Genomic DNA, 17328 nt, shown 5'->3' with positions numbered 1-17328 from the left:
AAGCCTCTTTTAGAGGGTTTTTTCCTGCACTATAAATGGAGAATTTCCGTCATATGTGGACGAGCAAATTTAATCGGCTAATTGGTCTTAACACAAACATCTAATGGCATCGACAATGAATGGAGAATGTCCGTCATATATGTCTGAGCAAATGATTATGTACGATAAGACTATGGAAATTAATATCATGAAAGCTTTAAAAATGCATGCGTAATTAACACTTATTTTTTAAACCATGAAGAAAATCACAATCACACAGCAACCAGCAGAGGGCACGAGAGAGAGAGAGAGAGAGAGGGGGGGGGGCGTGTTCTATGCGTCTACCCTAGTGAATCCTGCGCTAACTCTCAGTCTCACTCAACTGAGACTATAGAGCGAGCACTGCAGTCAGAGCGCTGACAGCCAACCAACCCTATCAAGTTCAAGTCTACAGCTGATAAACTATTTACAATAGACTAATACCTTTGCAGATACAACCTCCCTCGGCGATACATCTGATGGACAACACATGGCTTGTATCAACCATATTCATAATCGGTAATTACAACTTTCTTTATTTGCCCTTCCTTTAAAAAAAAAAATCTGAACAAGAGTAGGATATAGCTCTGTAGCCTGGCTAATAAGCAATAGCTCTGGTCTCTGCTCGTGCTTCCGTTGCATCGGCACGCAACGCGTTGCGTGCCGATGTCTCCGATGTCACCGATGTCTGCCGATGTGAGTATAACTTACTTTGATGGGAAAGCGGCGCCACAGAGAAATCACATCCAATATTAAAACCCAATGGATGATCAGTCGTAGTTACCTTGACTGCCCACTGTCACTGCCGGTCGGTTTGAAGAATGAATCCAGCCGCCTAATCATAAAGTTTGTCTGAAGATCCAATACTATACATGTCAGACTCATAGCCTATTGTGGTTATTGTTTAAACTTTAAGGAGAGCTGGTCAGTCCGTCCGAGACAGCCGAGTGAGAGGCTGAGAGCAGCTCCGCTCTGCTGTTAATTGATCTGACCCAATTCGGCAAACACGAATTGGTAGGCTACTAGCAATTGTGTAGTAGGCTATAGTAGCCTATATACATTTTAAAAGGCTGTCATAGCTCTTAATATTTGTGTTTTTAAATGAGGTTTGGCCTTATATAGTTGGCTATTTTTGGTGTCTTCAATTAAATTCATTATTGATACATTTTCGACTATTCTAAAAGGTTTAAAACATGTTGTGTACACGTCAGTGAAATGAACCGCTGGAAAAATCCCTAATTCACCCTTTGTCCAGTCCCGCCCGTGGTTGTGCCCCTCTTTGCAGTTTCGTGGTTGGACAAAAATCCTCTCTCTCCATCCACTACCATTGAAATAACATGTTTTTCAGTTGCTTCATATTGATGTTCTGTACACTCGATTGTTATTTTAAACTTGGTGTCAGTATAAAGGAACATCACAGGTGCAGCATGGTGACTGCATTATGCAGTCACCATGCTGCACCTGTGATGATATGCACCATGCTGCACCTGTGATGATATGCACCATGCTGCACCTGACATGATATGCACCATGCTGCACCTGACATGATATGCACCATGCTGCACCTGACATGATATGCACCATGCTGCACCTGACATGATATGCACCATGCTGCACCTGACATGATATGCACCATGCTGCACTTGACATGATATGCACCATGCTGCACCTGACATGATATGCACCATGCTGCACCTGTGATGATATGCACCATGCTGCACCTGACATGATATGCACCATGCTGCACCTGACATGATATGCACCATGCTGCACCTGACATGATATGCACCATGCTGCACCTGACATGATATGCACCATGCTGCACCTGACATGATATGCACCATGCTGCACCTGACATGATATGCACCATGCTGCACCTGACATGATATGCACCATGCTGCACCTGACATGATATGCACCATGCTGCACCTGACATGATATGCACCATGCTGCACCTGACATGATATGCACCATGCTGCACTTGACATGATATGCACCATGCTGCACCTGACATGATATGCACCATGCTGCACCTGACATGATATGCACCATGCTGCACTTGACATGATATGCACCATGCTGCACCTGACATGATATGCACCATGCTGCACCTGACATGATATGCACCATGCTGCACCTGACATGATATGCACCATGCTGCACCTGACATGATATGCACCATGCTGCACCTGACATGATATGCACCATGCTGCACCTGACATGATATGCACCATGCTGCACCTGACATGATATGCACCATGCTGCACCTGACATGATATGCAGACTGCATATCACGTTTGTTTGGAGTTTTTTTCCGAAAATGATGTTTTAGCAAATTCATCATAAACAAGCGGAACCAGGGCGGAACAAGGCAGAAAGAGCCTGCTGGTCAGTCAGTCAGGGGACCAATCAGAAGGCTGACAAAGGGTGAATTAGAGTGTATGCCTAATGACCAGCACCACCACTCAGTCAGTGCACATGAACTCTGGGCTTGCACGGGCATGTCGCCATCTCTCTCAATATCGTTTGATAAAGGCATATAGAAAACCCAACACCCAATGATAATATACACTTTACAGAGTATAGACCACTTGAAATGATGACAATCAATTGTGAATTACCTATGAGTATGGGGCGAGTTAAATGACAACGTATTTTGTGGGGATGCGGAGGAATTTGGTGTAGCGCAGTAGCGGTGTTGTGGGCCTATACTTGTGAGGACCTCTGCTTGGATTCAGTGGCGTTGCGGAAATTGAAGATCTGCAAGGCGAGCTCACAACGCGCTGTGGATGCGACACTTGGAGCTTGTAGATATTCTATTTTCGGCGCACCGTCATTCAACAAAATATAAATGAGGCTGACTAAGTTTGCAAATATTGGCCCATGGGCGTTTATACGGATTTGGACGAGGCGTTTATGAGGGAAAGGGTGTCAGACCCTGGGCTGTTATTAGGTAGCGGGCGGCTATTTGACTAAGGGCTACTATTTTGAAATACACGGTAATTTCCATGCAGCTGCCAAGTTGGCAAATGGAAATTAGACTGTATAACCCTGCATTTGATTCCACTGTGTGTGTGTGTGTGTGTGTGTGTGCGTGCGTCCGTGCGTGCGTGCGTGCGTGTATAAAGAATGCACATTGGTGTTGGTAGAGAAATAACTTTTAACGTACTTACGGTAAACAAGGTGTGGTTCCAGTGTGTCGGGTTCAGCAGTTGATCAGTAACATGCAGGTTTACATGTTTATTTTCCTGACAGAAATCTATTTCTGTCCTAAAGAGCCTTATTGGTGGTTTAGATGGGGGCAATCCATTCAGAGAGATGAAGATGATTAAGGTAGTGACGGTCCTAATGTTTCAGTTGTTAATGTAGACACGCAAGCTTGTTGTGTGTGTGTGTGTGTGTGTGGGGGGGGGGGGGGGGGGGGGGGGGGGGGGGGGGGGGGGGGGGGGGGGGGGGGGGGGGGGGGGGGTGGGTTTCTTGCTCAGGAACACCTCGACTGTCATCGACCAAAGTAAAAAATAGGCAAGGCAACGCAATGCAATCAATACAATGCAATTATACAATACAATCAAAGAATCAATACATCAGTGAAACCAAGTATAACAGAACAATAGGACAGGGGTGGTGAGGTTAATAAAAATCATGTGAAGTGAGGGGCGCTAATATATTAAAGTCTAACTCATTAGATGATTAATGGTGATGAAAAAGCAAACGGTGCAAACACAAACATTAAATGCCATTAACATTATGCGGACACTCTACCCAAATAAATTAATCTGTCTGTCTGTCTGTCTGTCTGTCTGTCTGTCTGTCTGTCTGTCTGTCTGTCTGTCTGTCTGTCTGTCTGTCTGTCTGTCTGCCTGCCTGCCTGCCTGCCTGCCTGCCTGCGTTGTTTACAGTTGAGTTGGTGTCTGCAGTAACAGCAGGCCCGGTCAGAAGCAGTGTGTCATGTGTGAGCTCCGTCCACCCTGACGGCTCCGCCTCCTACCGGCTGTCCCAGCCTCCTCCCTACCGTCGCTGTGACACCACCTGGGAAGATGGCAACGTGAGTGACCATCTTATTTGATCTCCTACTCGTATTGATTGATTGATTGATTGATTGATTGATTGATTGATTGATTGGTTTATTGATTGATTGATTGATTGATCGATCGATCGATTGATTTTTCCCCTCACTGTATATGTTTCTTTTCCCTTTTTACCTCCCTTATGATGAATTCCTGTTCTGTTCTTTGACTATATATAGAAGTGTCTATTTGTACGTCTCTAAATGTTTTGATGAATTGAACAAGGTGGACCCTCTTGTAAACAAGTGTAATGCTTAATTGGGTTGTCCACTCACAGTTAACAGTCTTTGTATTGAGTTTGTGCTTGAAATGTACTGTAATTCTGCAAACTGTTAATACATATTTCAATCAATCAATCACAATTGATTGGACACTTTATTAACAGTTTGCAGGAAAAAGCACAGGGAAAAAAAGAGTTCAATACAAGGTCTGCTAAGAGGATGTAAAACCCAAGAAAGCCTCATTGTGTTTTTTGAGAAGTGGTGGTTGTGAGAAGTGTGTTGGATCAGGTGACACGTGGTTGGTGTAGCTGTGGTCTGAGTCTGGGTCTTCGTAGAATGTAATGTGTGAAACAACTAAATCTTCATTCCAAGAATTAACAAGCTCCAGTAACTGTTGTCTGTGATCTGTCTGTCTGTCTGTCTGTCTGTCTGTCTGTCTGTCTGTCTGTCTGTCTGTCTGTCTGTCTGTCTGTCTGTCTGTCTGTCTGCCTGCCTGCCTGCCTGCCTGCCTGCCTGCCTGCCTGCCTATCTGTCTGTCTGTCTGTCTGTCTGCCTGTCTACAGAGGATCGTCATTGCCGTTGGTTCTGAGAGGAACGCGTCACTCGTCACGCATCTGACCAATCAGAGCATCGGCCTGAATGTCTGTCTGCAGAGCGTGACATCTGAAGTGGAGTGTTTGTCGGAACGGGTGAGAAATTATGAACTTAATACATAACACAACATAATTCAAGTACTATTTAAACATGTCCGACATGCTCCATTATATCCTTTCTTCTTCTTCTTCTTCTTCTTCTTCTTCTTCTTCTTCTTCTTCTTCTTCTTCTTCTTCCCACAATGCATCAGTCACCCAGGCGCCACTCTGTCACACACTGTCTGAAGTGACGACATGATTTTAGGATGATGAAATAATAATATTAAATACAATATCACTGCTATTGCGCTATTGTGTCCCTGGTGGAGACAACATGATCCCTGTGAGTTCTAATCTGACTCCTGTCATGTCTCACATCATGTCTCGTCTCAGTCTGTCCTCTGATAAATGTCTCTACACTCTTGTACAAAAGAGGTTATTAACCATTAAACCCTTAACTATACTGACAGTCCGTACATATTTAAGAAAACAATCTCCTGATGGTACAGTAGACTGAATCTGAAGATTAGCCATAATAATATTATGGCTAATCTTCAGATTCAGTCTACTGTAATCTGAAGATTAGCCATTATGTAAAATCTAGACTCTAGATTGTGTACAATCTAGAGTCTAGATTTTACATAATGGCTAATCTTCAGATTATGATGGCTAGATTCTAGACAGTAGTAGTAGTAGTGAGTGACGTAATGGAATGTATGATGACATTCTTTGTAGGAGGAAGGGCCATTGAACAGCATTCATGACTTTACAGAGAGGCCAACATTGAGAATACTGCTGTAGAAATAGATAGATAGATAGATAGATAGATAGATAGATAGATAGATAGATAGATAGATAGATAGATAGATAGATAGATAGATAGATAGATAGATAGATAGATAGATTCTTTATTTATGTGTCATGCACCCAAAGTGCTCAGCCCACATGGATTTATAGGACACACCATACAAATCATTGCTTCAATATTGCATAAGTGTAAAAAAAAAAAAAAAAACACACAAACAAAACATTCTGCCTTTTTTCCCACGCTTTGCATAAAAAATCTGCTAAAGCAAAAATACCTTTCCTAGTTAACACAGATGGTTGTCATTTAATTTTACAATGTCTTAAGAAGAAGAATCAAGACATTTTACAATGTCTTAATTCTTCATATAATGGGCAGTAAAACAAAAAATGAATTTCATTTTCAATTTCTTTCCAATCACACACTCAACACACTCTGTCCTCCTCAGGAGTACCAATGAATCTACCCGTTTCTAAAGCTAATAGAAACTGTAGAGTTGCCAACTGCAATTTCATTGGCTCGGTGCTATGTGCTGTTACTTTGCAGCACGGAAGAAAACAGTCAAACTCTAAGCACTAGTGGGTTAGTGAGAAACATTGAGTTATAGCCAATTAATTTAGTGCCGTGTCAGTGATTCAGTTGTAGGCCTACAGTACAGTTTTGGTTAGGAGTTTCGGACATGATGATAATACTGTGGTGTTGTATTTCTCAGTGAGCTCGGTCTGCTACGACATGTCTGGACATGTTCCAGCCTTTAAAACCAAACCTAATCAGCTGTCAAATCTGTCTGCGGATTTTACTGCAGTGTTGTATTGGCATAGCAAAGTAGAAGGTGATCAGACAAAAGGTTATAGGCTATACTGTAGGTACTTGTATAATTTTAAAATCTCTCTCTATCTCTGTCTCTCTCTGTCTCTGTCTCTGTCTCTCTCTCTCTCTCTCTCTCTTCCAGATCTCATATAAGGCAGAGTGCAGAGGTGAGAGTCAATAATGTATTCCAGACAGTGACGTTCATGCATAAATACAGCTTTCATTTCCCTCTTTCAGTCTGACGCATTGTGGGTTTCATATGATTGATTTTGCACTTTCTAGTGACTCTTCGGAACCAGTTATTCAAATATTAAATATTGTCATTGTTTGTCTTTTTGTTTTCACTCAACGATAACTTTTTTTAAATTATTATTATTGTTTTATAGCAAACTGTTCAGCAAGACCCACCAAAGGTGAGTGACATGCATGACCCTAAGATTTTGGGTCAATTCCATCAACCACATTATGACCTCAAACTTCCTTCCTAGTTTTACTGGAGGTGTGAGTCACGTCCGCTGACACTGACCGACAGGGACGTGCACACATAGACATCAAAGGGGGCTTCAGCCCCTGCCCTTTTACCCGTCTGTAAAACAACTGCCCTTTCCAGACCACGAATGCAGCATTTACTACATGGTGAAAGAAATGCAAACGCCCTCCTCTTCTTTTCCATAAGGCAGCCTTCAGGAGAATTGCTTTTTGCTCCTGAACTTGAACGCAGTGTTTTGCGTTGAACAAATTTGTTTAGAAATCCATGTCGTAGGCTATACACTGCATCTCCATAGCTAAAGAGTGCTGGGTTGCGCCCCGAAAATAGCTGATCCACAAGCTCTCAACGCGTCGCAGCGCGACGCGTTGTGAGCTTGTAGATCTGTTATTATCGCTATTTCTTTGTCCAAAAGTGCCCTCTTACGGGATTTTAGCCCCTGCCCCTCTAACACTCTCTGCACGTCCCTGATGACTGACACTCTCACGCACTCTGCAAAAATCTCCTTTACAAATGCAAGTGTGCAGACGGTCTCCCACCCATAAAGACTGGGAAAGCCGGGAAAGTGTCATTTTAGATGTTATTATAGCTAAGCTATACTGTATAGCAGCATTATGTAAAAAAGACCAAAAAAATCGGTGGTTCTCAAAAATAGCAGATCAAAGAGCTCACAGCACGTCACTTCGTGCCATGCTGCACGCGTGTTTTTTTCAGGAAAAATCTTGAAAGTGTTTCAGAAATGCGTGGGGCGGTGGGAGGGGTCCCTGGAACAAAACATGTTCAGGTGGGGGTCTAATATCATTTCTGGGTGTACTTGGCGTGAAGACGTTTGAGAACTACTGATTCAGAAGACATTTTGTAGCATTGGCCTCAGGTCTTAAAACGTTAATGTTAAATGTTCGCTCAACTCCAGGACGGTCTGGAAAGGTTTGAGAATCTACGGATTGATGCAGATTCAGGTATTGTGTATTATAAGGGAAGGTACAATCTGCACTCCCTAGAGGTTTTAGGAGTCTTTTTCAAGCCTGTTATACTGTAACTAGACATGCACTCTGTCGGCCATGTATGGCCTACTTGTGTGCAAGCAGAGCGCGTCATGTTGTCATGATTTGTCACGACAAGAGTTGGCTTTGTACGATGCTTATATGGTCTTTAAATAAATACGTTTTGAAATGTCTATGGGAAAAATGCATTGGGAACTATGCATTCGTCATGAAAGGGGGCGGGACTGCGACGCTCTATTGACCTTATACCAACCTTGAAACGTACTATAGTTAAGAGCAGTGGTCCCTTATTGACCGGTGGAGCACACCGACAGACAGACAGACAGACAGACAGACAGACAGACAGACAGACAGACAGACAGACAGACAGACAGACAGACAGACAGACAGACAGACAGACAGACAGACAGACAGACAGACAGACAGACAGACAGACAGACAGACAGACCCAGAGAGTGCGGATTGTACCTTCAGCTCACAAAGTTAAGTGACTACTATTGATGTCATCACTTCTATTTTGACCACAGGTCCTCGTCTGACCTGCCTCGGAGGCTGGTGTCCAGAACCATGGAAGGTTCTAGTGGTGGTTGCTGTTGCTGTTGGAGCCGCCGTCCTCTCGTATCTTGCCTACCGTCACCATGATGGCACTGAAGACCTGGGCTCCTACAGCGCTGTGAAAACAAGCATCTCATAAAATGTGTGTTTTTTTGTTTCAAAGTATTTTTAAACTATCTCACATCAAGTAGGACCATTTTGATATTATGCCTCCTGTATCCCAGCGGTTCTTGAAGTGGGGGGGAGGGTTTGGGGTGGGGGGGGGGGGGGGGGGGGGGAGTCGCCACTCGCCAATATGTTATCGGCCAGCACGGGAAAATAAAATAGCCTTAAAGATGGAGTGCCGTGGTTTTCTTTTCCCTCTAAAACATGTTCATCAGGTACTATGATTTCAAAACTTTAACTTAAAAGGATCCCATGGCTAATAAGCCTATTATGACCTAATAGGGTTATAGGCTATCATGTCACAAAAATGGTGTATTTTTGATTGGGAATTTTGACTCAAAAGCCTTTCAGCTTTCAGGAAGAAACCAAAAATACACAGGGAAGAAATATTTGAATATTCTAACCACACCATGGCACTCCATCTTTAAACCACTTAAACACCATCTGTAGTGGAGGTACTACCATAGAGCCCTGAGGGACTCCGTCCGGTCAACCTATAGGGTTTAAGAGGTTATGTCACATGACCATAGAAACACCTCTGTGTACTGTGGGAGCGATGCGTGTGGATAAGTTGTCTTTACTTTTAAACTGACTTTTTGTTCTGCTTCATACATTATTATTATTATTATTATTATTATTATTATTATTATTATTATTATTATTATTATTATTTACTGTGTTGATGTTTAAATCAAACAAAGTGTTTCAGTTTGGCTGCATGTTGCTTCTCTTGGTTTCTAAATGTGCTACTGTCCTCCGCTAAATTCAGTTTTTACTTTGTTTATTTTGTTCAAAGTTTGTGTTTCTTTTTTACATTAAGGAACGTTCTCTCCCACTGTTTGAAGAACAGCAAGGAAACAACACTTTAAACCGTTTTGTAGAGGAAAGACTAGTTAGTCAATAATACATAATAAAATACAAGATTAGGTGCTATGAATTCGACACTGTTCATAGATTATTGCACTGAAATGTGAACCCCACAATATGAACACTGTGGTCAGTATCTCGGCCAGTTAATCATGACAAGCTTCATTCCTTTTTTAACGGGCCGTTGGCCTATATGTTGGTCAACATTCCGACACATGCATAGCCGGTTAAGACACATTCGCGGCTGGTTAAAACTTAAAACTCACCCGTACCATCTTCTACCAATCTTAAGCTATGTCTCATCCCCATAACCAACAAAAGCTTTAGCCTACAGTTTAAACACTCTACCTCTATTTTAGTAAAGTTGACTAGATTTATTTGACGTTTGGTTATAAGGAAACTTAGGAAGAAGAATGTCAAGGATAAACACAAAAGACTTGCTTATTGCACATTCCTTACTGCTGCCTCTCAACGTTATTTGCTGCTAAAGTTATTTTTATAGTGGTCTTGCCTGTAGCCTATGTTTTAAACCTTTTCATCTCTTCAAAACCCAACATGTTGCTGCTTGTACCTGTATGAGTGAGAGACAAATAAAACCTTCATTATTATTTATTATCTTGATTAATTGTCGTCCTTGGACTCACAGTCCCCTTTTCCACCAGGGTTGGTCCATGAGCCAGAGCCCCAAAATTGGAACGTCAATATTATGAAATGAGTGGGCAAACCATACCTATATTAAATTGTTTATATGATCAATATACATAAATAGATAACCCTTCTAGAATCAAACACAATAATGGACAGGAATTGGTACTTAGTTACACTTTTGTTAACACTTTTTTGCCATGATTGTGTGGAAAGATATCACGCCAGAGCATTTGTACTGGCATTTTTGTCTTATACTGTATCTCCTCTAATGACATAGCAACTGGAAAGTACCAGGTATTCCCATGCCAATGTAAGTCGTCCAAAGTGATCAGCAGCACACGTAGGCCTCTACAAAGGAGTGAAGGACCGCCCGTCAGTCATAGTGACTTTACAGTCATGCACTGAGTGGCTCCTCATTGTCAGCCCTCCTGCCCGAGGCAATAGGCCTATCTCACAGCCCGCTTTTCACGCCCACGGTAAATAGTGGTGTCTTTAACATTAGCATTTACACGTTTTTTTCTCCGGAGAATCTAAGTTTTCTAATGTAAAAATGTGACAGACCAATATTATTATGAAGCAAACAAGATGGTAAATCAGCTCGAACAGATAGAACAAACCTTACCTTGAGAAAACAAAAGTTGTAGACTTCTTAAATTACCTCTGTTAACATGTAGCGTCTATGGAGTGACGTCACGCTATCACCACTAACCCCAAAAGGGGGCGTATTAAGGGGGGCGGGGAAGTTCTGTGAGATAGGCTTATTAACTGCTGTCAGCAGCACGCCTGGCAGGAGTGTTGACAGCCTGGGAGGAGAAACAGACTGGTGTGAGTCTTTGATAGCATGTCTAAACCATGTGGTTCCCAAAGTGGGGTCCGGGGACCCCTAGGGGCCCTTGAGGGAGTTCCAGGGGGTCCCCAGCTAAATGATAGTTAGGAACCAAATGGACCCTTATGGGTCTGTAACTCAGAGAGTGTACAAATGGAACCATTTGGTTCCATGTGTACACTCAGAATTAAATTAACATTGATTTTATAATATAAATTTGGGTCCCAGAGATAAAAATGGGGGTCCTTGAAATGAAAATGGTTGTGAATCACTGCTAGAGCCGTGAAAATCATCTCCTATGGGGGTCCTTGTATCTATTTTTAAATAGATATCGCGGGCTAATGAGTGTCAATTTGGGGGTCCTTGACATGAAAAAGTTTGGGAACCACTAAACAATCTACATTTTAGCCAAGAAATACAGTAGACCTATACCATGTTGTTGCTCGATTTGATTAAAGGAGTGGTTCACGTTCACCCAAGACATAAGACATTTTCTATCAATTTCACGCCCCATGTGAAATTCTGGCCCCATTCTGGCCTTGAATTTGAGCTTGTAGATCTGCTATTTTTAAATGGCCGAAATGTATATATATCGGGCTGTAGTGGTTAATATATGTTTTGTATTTATAATCAAAATCCACAGAGTAACTAGTAACTAAAGCTTTCACAAAATGTAGTGGAGTAAAATAATATTCGGATCTGAGATGTAATTGGAAATACTCAAGTAACCCAAGTGCAAATACCTCAAAATTGCAGTGCTTAGGAAAATGTACTTATAGTAAGTAGTACACCACTGCTCATTTACCCGTCGTTTATCTTGTGAATGTAGGGAAAGTACCATTATGTTCTGAAGAATGTAACAGACCAGCATATTATTTCTGGGCATTTAGCCAACATGTCGCTGACAAACCACACCTAGATGAAACAAATAGGCCATATTTGTTTATGGATAGTGTGTGATTATTGCATAACCACTTCATGATAGCTCATTGTCTGCTTCAATGTGTTTATAGTAGGTAGAACTATTGGGTTTACAGTAAACAAGAGCATACTGCTCTCGGATTTACGATAGTATGGGCTTCAGAGAAAGAGTTACCAGTACTTTCAAACGCCTTTTAAACTCTTAAACGCCTTTTCGAATAAAGGAAAAGACAAAGAGATTAAAGGCAGGGCGGAAGAGAACAAACAGTTATTTCAAACAATAATAGTGACAGTAAATCATTGTCCATGGCATGTTGTAAATATAAAGCTTTCAGGATGGCAGCGGTTGGGCCTCATATTTATTTACATTCCTTACAACAGCTACTGACCTGAACACATATTATTATTCCTTTATTTACATTCCTTACAACAGCTACTGACCTGAACACATATTATTATTCCTTTATTTACATTCCTTACAACAGCTACTGACCTGGACACATATTATTATTCCTTTATTTACATTCCTTACAACAGCTACTGACCTGAACACATATTATTATTCCTTTATTTACATTCCTTACAACAGCTACTGACCTGAACACATATTATTATTCCTTTATTTACATTCCTTACAACAGCTACTGACCTGAACACATATTATTATTCCTTTATTTACATTTCTTACAACAGCTACTGACCTGAACACATATTATTATTCCTTTATTTACATTCCTTACAACAGCTACTGACCTGAACACATATTATTATTCCTTTATTTACATTCCTTACAACAGCTACTGACCTGAACACATATTATTATTCCTTTATTTACATTCCTTACAACAGCTACTGACCTGAACACATATTATTATTCCTTTATTTACATTCCTTACAACAGCTACTGACCTGAACACATATTATTATTCCTTTATTTACATTCCTTATAACAGCTACTGACCTGAACACATATTATTATTCCTTTCACAAGCAGGTTATGTGGTGTAAGTAAGAGGTGTTTCTTGAGTCAGTATAGTAATTTAGATTAAACACTGACTCTATACACACATACCATACACGCTCACACACGTGCATGCTCTCTCTCTCTCTCTCTCAATCCCTGTGATTGTTTGCGTAGCAAGATAAGATAAGAGGCCTGTGGGAAACACGCGCTCTCACCGGTGGAGGCACACAGGTTGTGTGGAGTGTGTGGAGGCACACAGGCTATTATGAAAGAACCTGGGGCGTTTCCTCACATGAACTTGGTTCCAAACACACCTGTATAGTTGACATTGTGACCTACTTTTCAGTCATGGCCCACAAGACTAGTTGAGAAACACTCTTCCCTGAAGCATTCTGGCAGGAAACAATCGCTCATGTTGTTCAGAATGTGGTTGGCTAGTGCTGTACATGTTACTAATGGTTTTGACACGTCTCCAAGCAACACTAGCTTTTCTTTGACACTGTTCTCCAAAAATAGCTCATCTACAAGCTCATGCATGCGGACTGCAGATCGGCTATTTTTGGAGAAGAGATTTATAGACATTATGTGCAAATATAAAATAGCTGTGAAGTGATACTTATATGTAAGTGGTTATGGTGAAATAGACCATTAACACTAATAATAATAATAATAAAAAAACTTTATTTGTATAGCACCTTTCATGACATGAAATGCAGCTCAAAGTGCTTTACAGAGCAATGGAGAAAGAAAAGAAAAGCAAGGCATAAACATTAAAAAAACAAGAGCAGTAATGCAATACAGTGAGGACATGAATAACAAAAAAATAAAAATAAATAAAAGATCAATTAAAAGCAAGAGTATAGAAGTGGGTCTTGAGCTGCCTGTCGAAGGTACAGTGGGAGTTTGTTCCACGCCGTCGGCCCGTAGAAGCAAAACGCTGCTTCCCCATATTTTTTTGTTGCCATTTTTTTAGGCAAAGCGAGCAGGCCAGCAGTGGAAGACCTTAGGGGGCAGTTTGGGACATATTTAGGCAGGCAGTCATGTAGGTAGGAAGGTGCGAGACAGCTGCTTTGTAGACAGTTTGAGGTTCCAATGGACTTAAGAGGTTTTGTCCGAATAAGCGATTTTTACTTTTTTCATTGGTTCAATATTTACTTTAAAACCAACACACAAAAAACAAAAAAAGACTGAGTTAGGTGATTTCCCCCCGACAGCAACGACATGAACATCCAGTGAAAATAACAGATCTACAAGCTCTCAGAGTGTGACATTGCGACCCGTTTTGAACTTGTAGGTAGACTATTTGGGGAAGGGTTAGTGTTTGGGGGTCCTGGACATGAAAACGTTTGTAGAGAACCAATGACCATATAGGATAGATATGAGTTCTCAGCACTTTCGTCATGTGGGAATCCTTTCCATGAAAAGAAAAAAAACATCTATAGGCCTATGACAATATTGATTTTACTTCCGTTTACAGGGGCGGATTGCGCTGCACCTTGCAAACCCTTGAAAAATTAGAGACAGAGACAGAGAGAGAGAGAGAGAGAGAGAGAGAGACCATGGCACCGACCATAATCCATTTCATCGGTGAGGTGACATTCACATGTGTTATGTGTTAACTCCTTTGTGGCTGCCTGCGACCCCTCTCCGAACCATGCCACATTATTTCCTGCAGACTTTCCAAAAAACATATTTGTTGGGATTTCGTAAGGTAGCAATATTGTTGATTTCCCTCCCCAGTCCTTGCAGAAACGACAGATGGGTTATTTTCCCATCAAAAAGGTTTTAAATCAATAACATCAGTGCCTGTACAATACCACACTTTTGTCTTTTAGCTCTAACAAGTACTTTTATCGTGAGCGTAAACCATGAACCACACATTATATCTCACCCAGTTAACCATGATAAGTGGAGTGTATCTCCTTTAAGCTATACTGTGTAACCACAGTAAGTCAACTGTGGTGTTTATCACCACGATATGCTTCGACTTTACGGAAATAGCAGATCCTCAGCGTGTTACATCATGAAACACTGTGTTGTATTAAATGGTATAAAACATAACTTTTGCAAAAGGTTGGTTAGGCCCTTTTACTTGGGCCAGGTGGCAACCCAGGCAGGTCCTGCTTACAAAGAGAGACTGAGCTGCAGCCAGGAGAGCTCCATATACTCCCCTGAGCCACACCCCTGTCTTTAAAATTCGACAGCAAGCTTCTAGCAGTAGTCCCACTGCTTTGGTATAGATTGCGTATAAGAGAGTGTATATGAACAAAGACCTATAAGCATACACACCAAGGTAGCAGTCTATACCAAGCCTTCTGCGTCTCCAGTCTGCACTCGGCTGTGAAGCTTGGACCTTGTATCACCGCCACATACAACAGCTGGAGAACTTCCACATTAAATGTCTCCAGCGCATCCTTGGGTTGACCTGGTGTGACCGTGTACCACACAGACAGAGACAGTGCATTTATAGATAGGTTATTACTTGCGCGAGCAGAGCGCGCAAGTACTGCAATCGGCTGCGTATGTCGGTGGCGTCGCTCAGACTTAAAACATGTAGAACTCATTATAGTGGACATCTTGGTTAATAGAACAGGAATCAGACATATAGAGATCTAACAGGTCTGGCTTTGGTCTTTATTTTCATATTTTAAAGAGGGGCGGACAGTAAGTTGACAGGAGTCAGCAGTAGGTTGCGCGCTCTGCTCGCGCACAAGTAGGCCATTCATGGCCAACTTGTGTGCAAAGCGCAAGTTGGTAGCTCGACAGAGTTACACACACACACACACACACACGCACACACACACACACACGCAAACAGACGCACAGACACACAGAGTAAGGAGGAAGAGAGAGATGTGTTTTTTCAACAAGTTATGATGATTCACCTCTGAACTGCACTCATCCGACTAGTTTCCAATTCCTGCAATATAAACAACCATCGGAAATAGTAATGATCCTGTGATAAGATAAGAGGCCCGTGGAAAACACGCACTCTCACTGGTGGAGGCACAAAATAATCTGGGGCGTTTCCTCACATGGATTTATGGTTCAGAACACACCTGTAGTTGACATTCCCTGAACCATTCCGGCAGTAAATATTCGCTCAGGTTGTTCAGAATTTGGTTGACCCTACCCTCTCTAGTGCTGTACATCTTAGTAGCCTAATGTCACGTCTCCAAGCAACACTAGCTTTCTGAAACGGTTATTTCTTTGACAACAACAAAACAGGAAGTGTGTAATCGCCACAGACACTAAGAGGTCTGTGTGTGTTTTGTCAACCACATACCTATAGCATCACTATCCTGCTCATTCATGTCATCACTATCCTGCTCATTCATGTCATCACTATCCTGCTCATTCATGTCATCACTATCCTGCTCATTCATGTCATCACTATCCTGCTCATTCATGTCATCACTATCCTGCTCATTCATGTCATCACTATCCTGCTCATTCATGTCATCACTATCCTGCTCATTCATGTCATCACTATCCTGCTCATTCATGTCATCACTATCCTGCTCATTCATGCCATATATCTCTGCTGTGGGGAAGAAACCACCTAATCCTCATTTTTCAGATAATGAGAAGAAGAAAAAAAAATATATATATATATTTTTTTTTACATTTTATATTTTTAAAACAAAGTAATGCTGCCTCATCAAAGTCGGTATTGTGACTTTAAATATTGTCAATTACTTGAGAGGTGGTAGAGTTAGCTGCTTTGTTAGTAGACACTTTGAGGGTCCAATGGACTTAAGAGGTTTTGTCCGAATAAGCGCTTTTTACTTGTTTCATTGGTTCAATATGTTTACTTTTAAACCAACACACAAAAAACAAAAAAAAGACTGAGTTAGGTGATTTCCCCCCGACAGCAACGACATGAACATCCAGTGAAAATAACAGATCTACAAGCTCTCAGAGTGTGACATTGCAATTGTGACATTTGGAGTGTTTGGGGGTCCTTGCCATGAAAACGTTTGTAGAGAACCAATGACCATATAAGATAGCCATTAGTTACTTCCGTTTGCAGGGCACTTGTTGACTTTGCAAGGTGCCGCGCCCTTGCAAAGTCAACAAGTGCATGATATGTGATAATGCTGTGAACTAGAGAAAATGCTAAATCAGCAATAATATCACATGAGAGGAAGTGTATGGTGTGCCCACATCTGTGATTCATTCATAAAGCTTTCATTGACTTCTCTGTGTTCCCCTCAAGGATTTTCCATATATGGCACTTCCTAGTGAGAGTCTAGACTAGAGCCTATAGAGAGACTGGGAAGTAAATATAGTGTGCAATGCAAACATCGTTTTTATTGTTTTTTTGTTGCTGCTTCT

At 41.5% G+C, this 17328-nt stretch overlaps 1 protein-coding gene across 1 annotated transcript; it reads left to right on the top strand.

Moving 5' to 3' along the window:
* Positions 1 to 389: 389 nt before the first annotated feature.
* On the top strand, positions 390 to 8738 carry LOC306926309 (uncharacterized protein; the record flags this gene model as incomplete). The annotated part of the gene is made up of 6 exons (XM_079505577.1): positions 390 to 537; positions 3918 to 4063; positions 4870 to 4995; positions 6696 to 6720; positions 6940 to 6966; positions 8572 to 8738. The coding sequence occupies exons 1-6, from the start codon at positions 498 to 500 to the stop codon at positions 8736 to 8738; spliced, it is 531 nt and encodes a 176-aa protein (XP_079361703.1). The 5' UTR covers positions 390 to 497.
* Between the last annotated feature and the right edge of the window lie 8590 nt (positions 8739 to 17328).

Source organism: Electrona antarctica, assembly GCF_951216825.1.
Source record: "Electrona antarctica genome assembly, chromosome: 7".
Lineage (NCBI taxonomy): Eukaryota > Metazoa > Chordata > Actinopteri > Myctophiformes > Myctophidae > Electrona > Electrona antarctica.
Note: the sequence above shows the minus strand (reverse complement) of the source record. Positions and strands in the feature narration are given on the sequence as shown.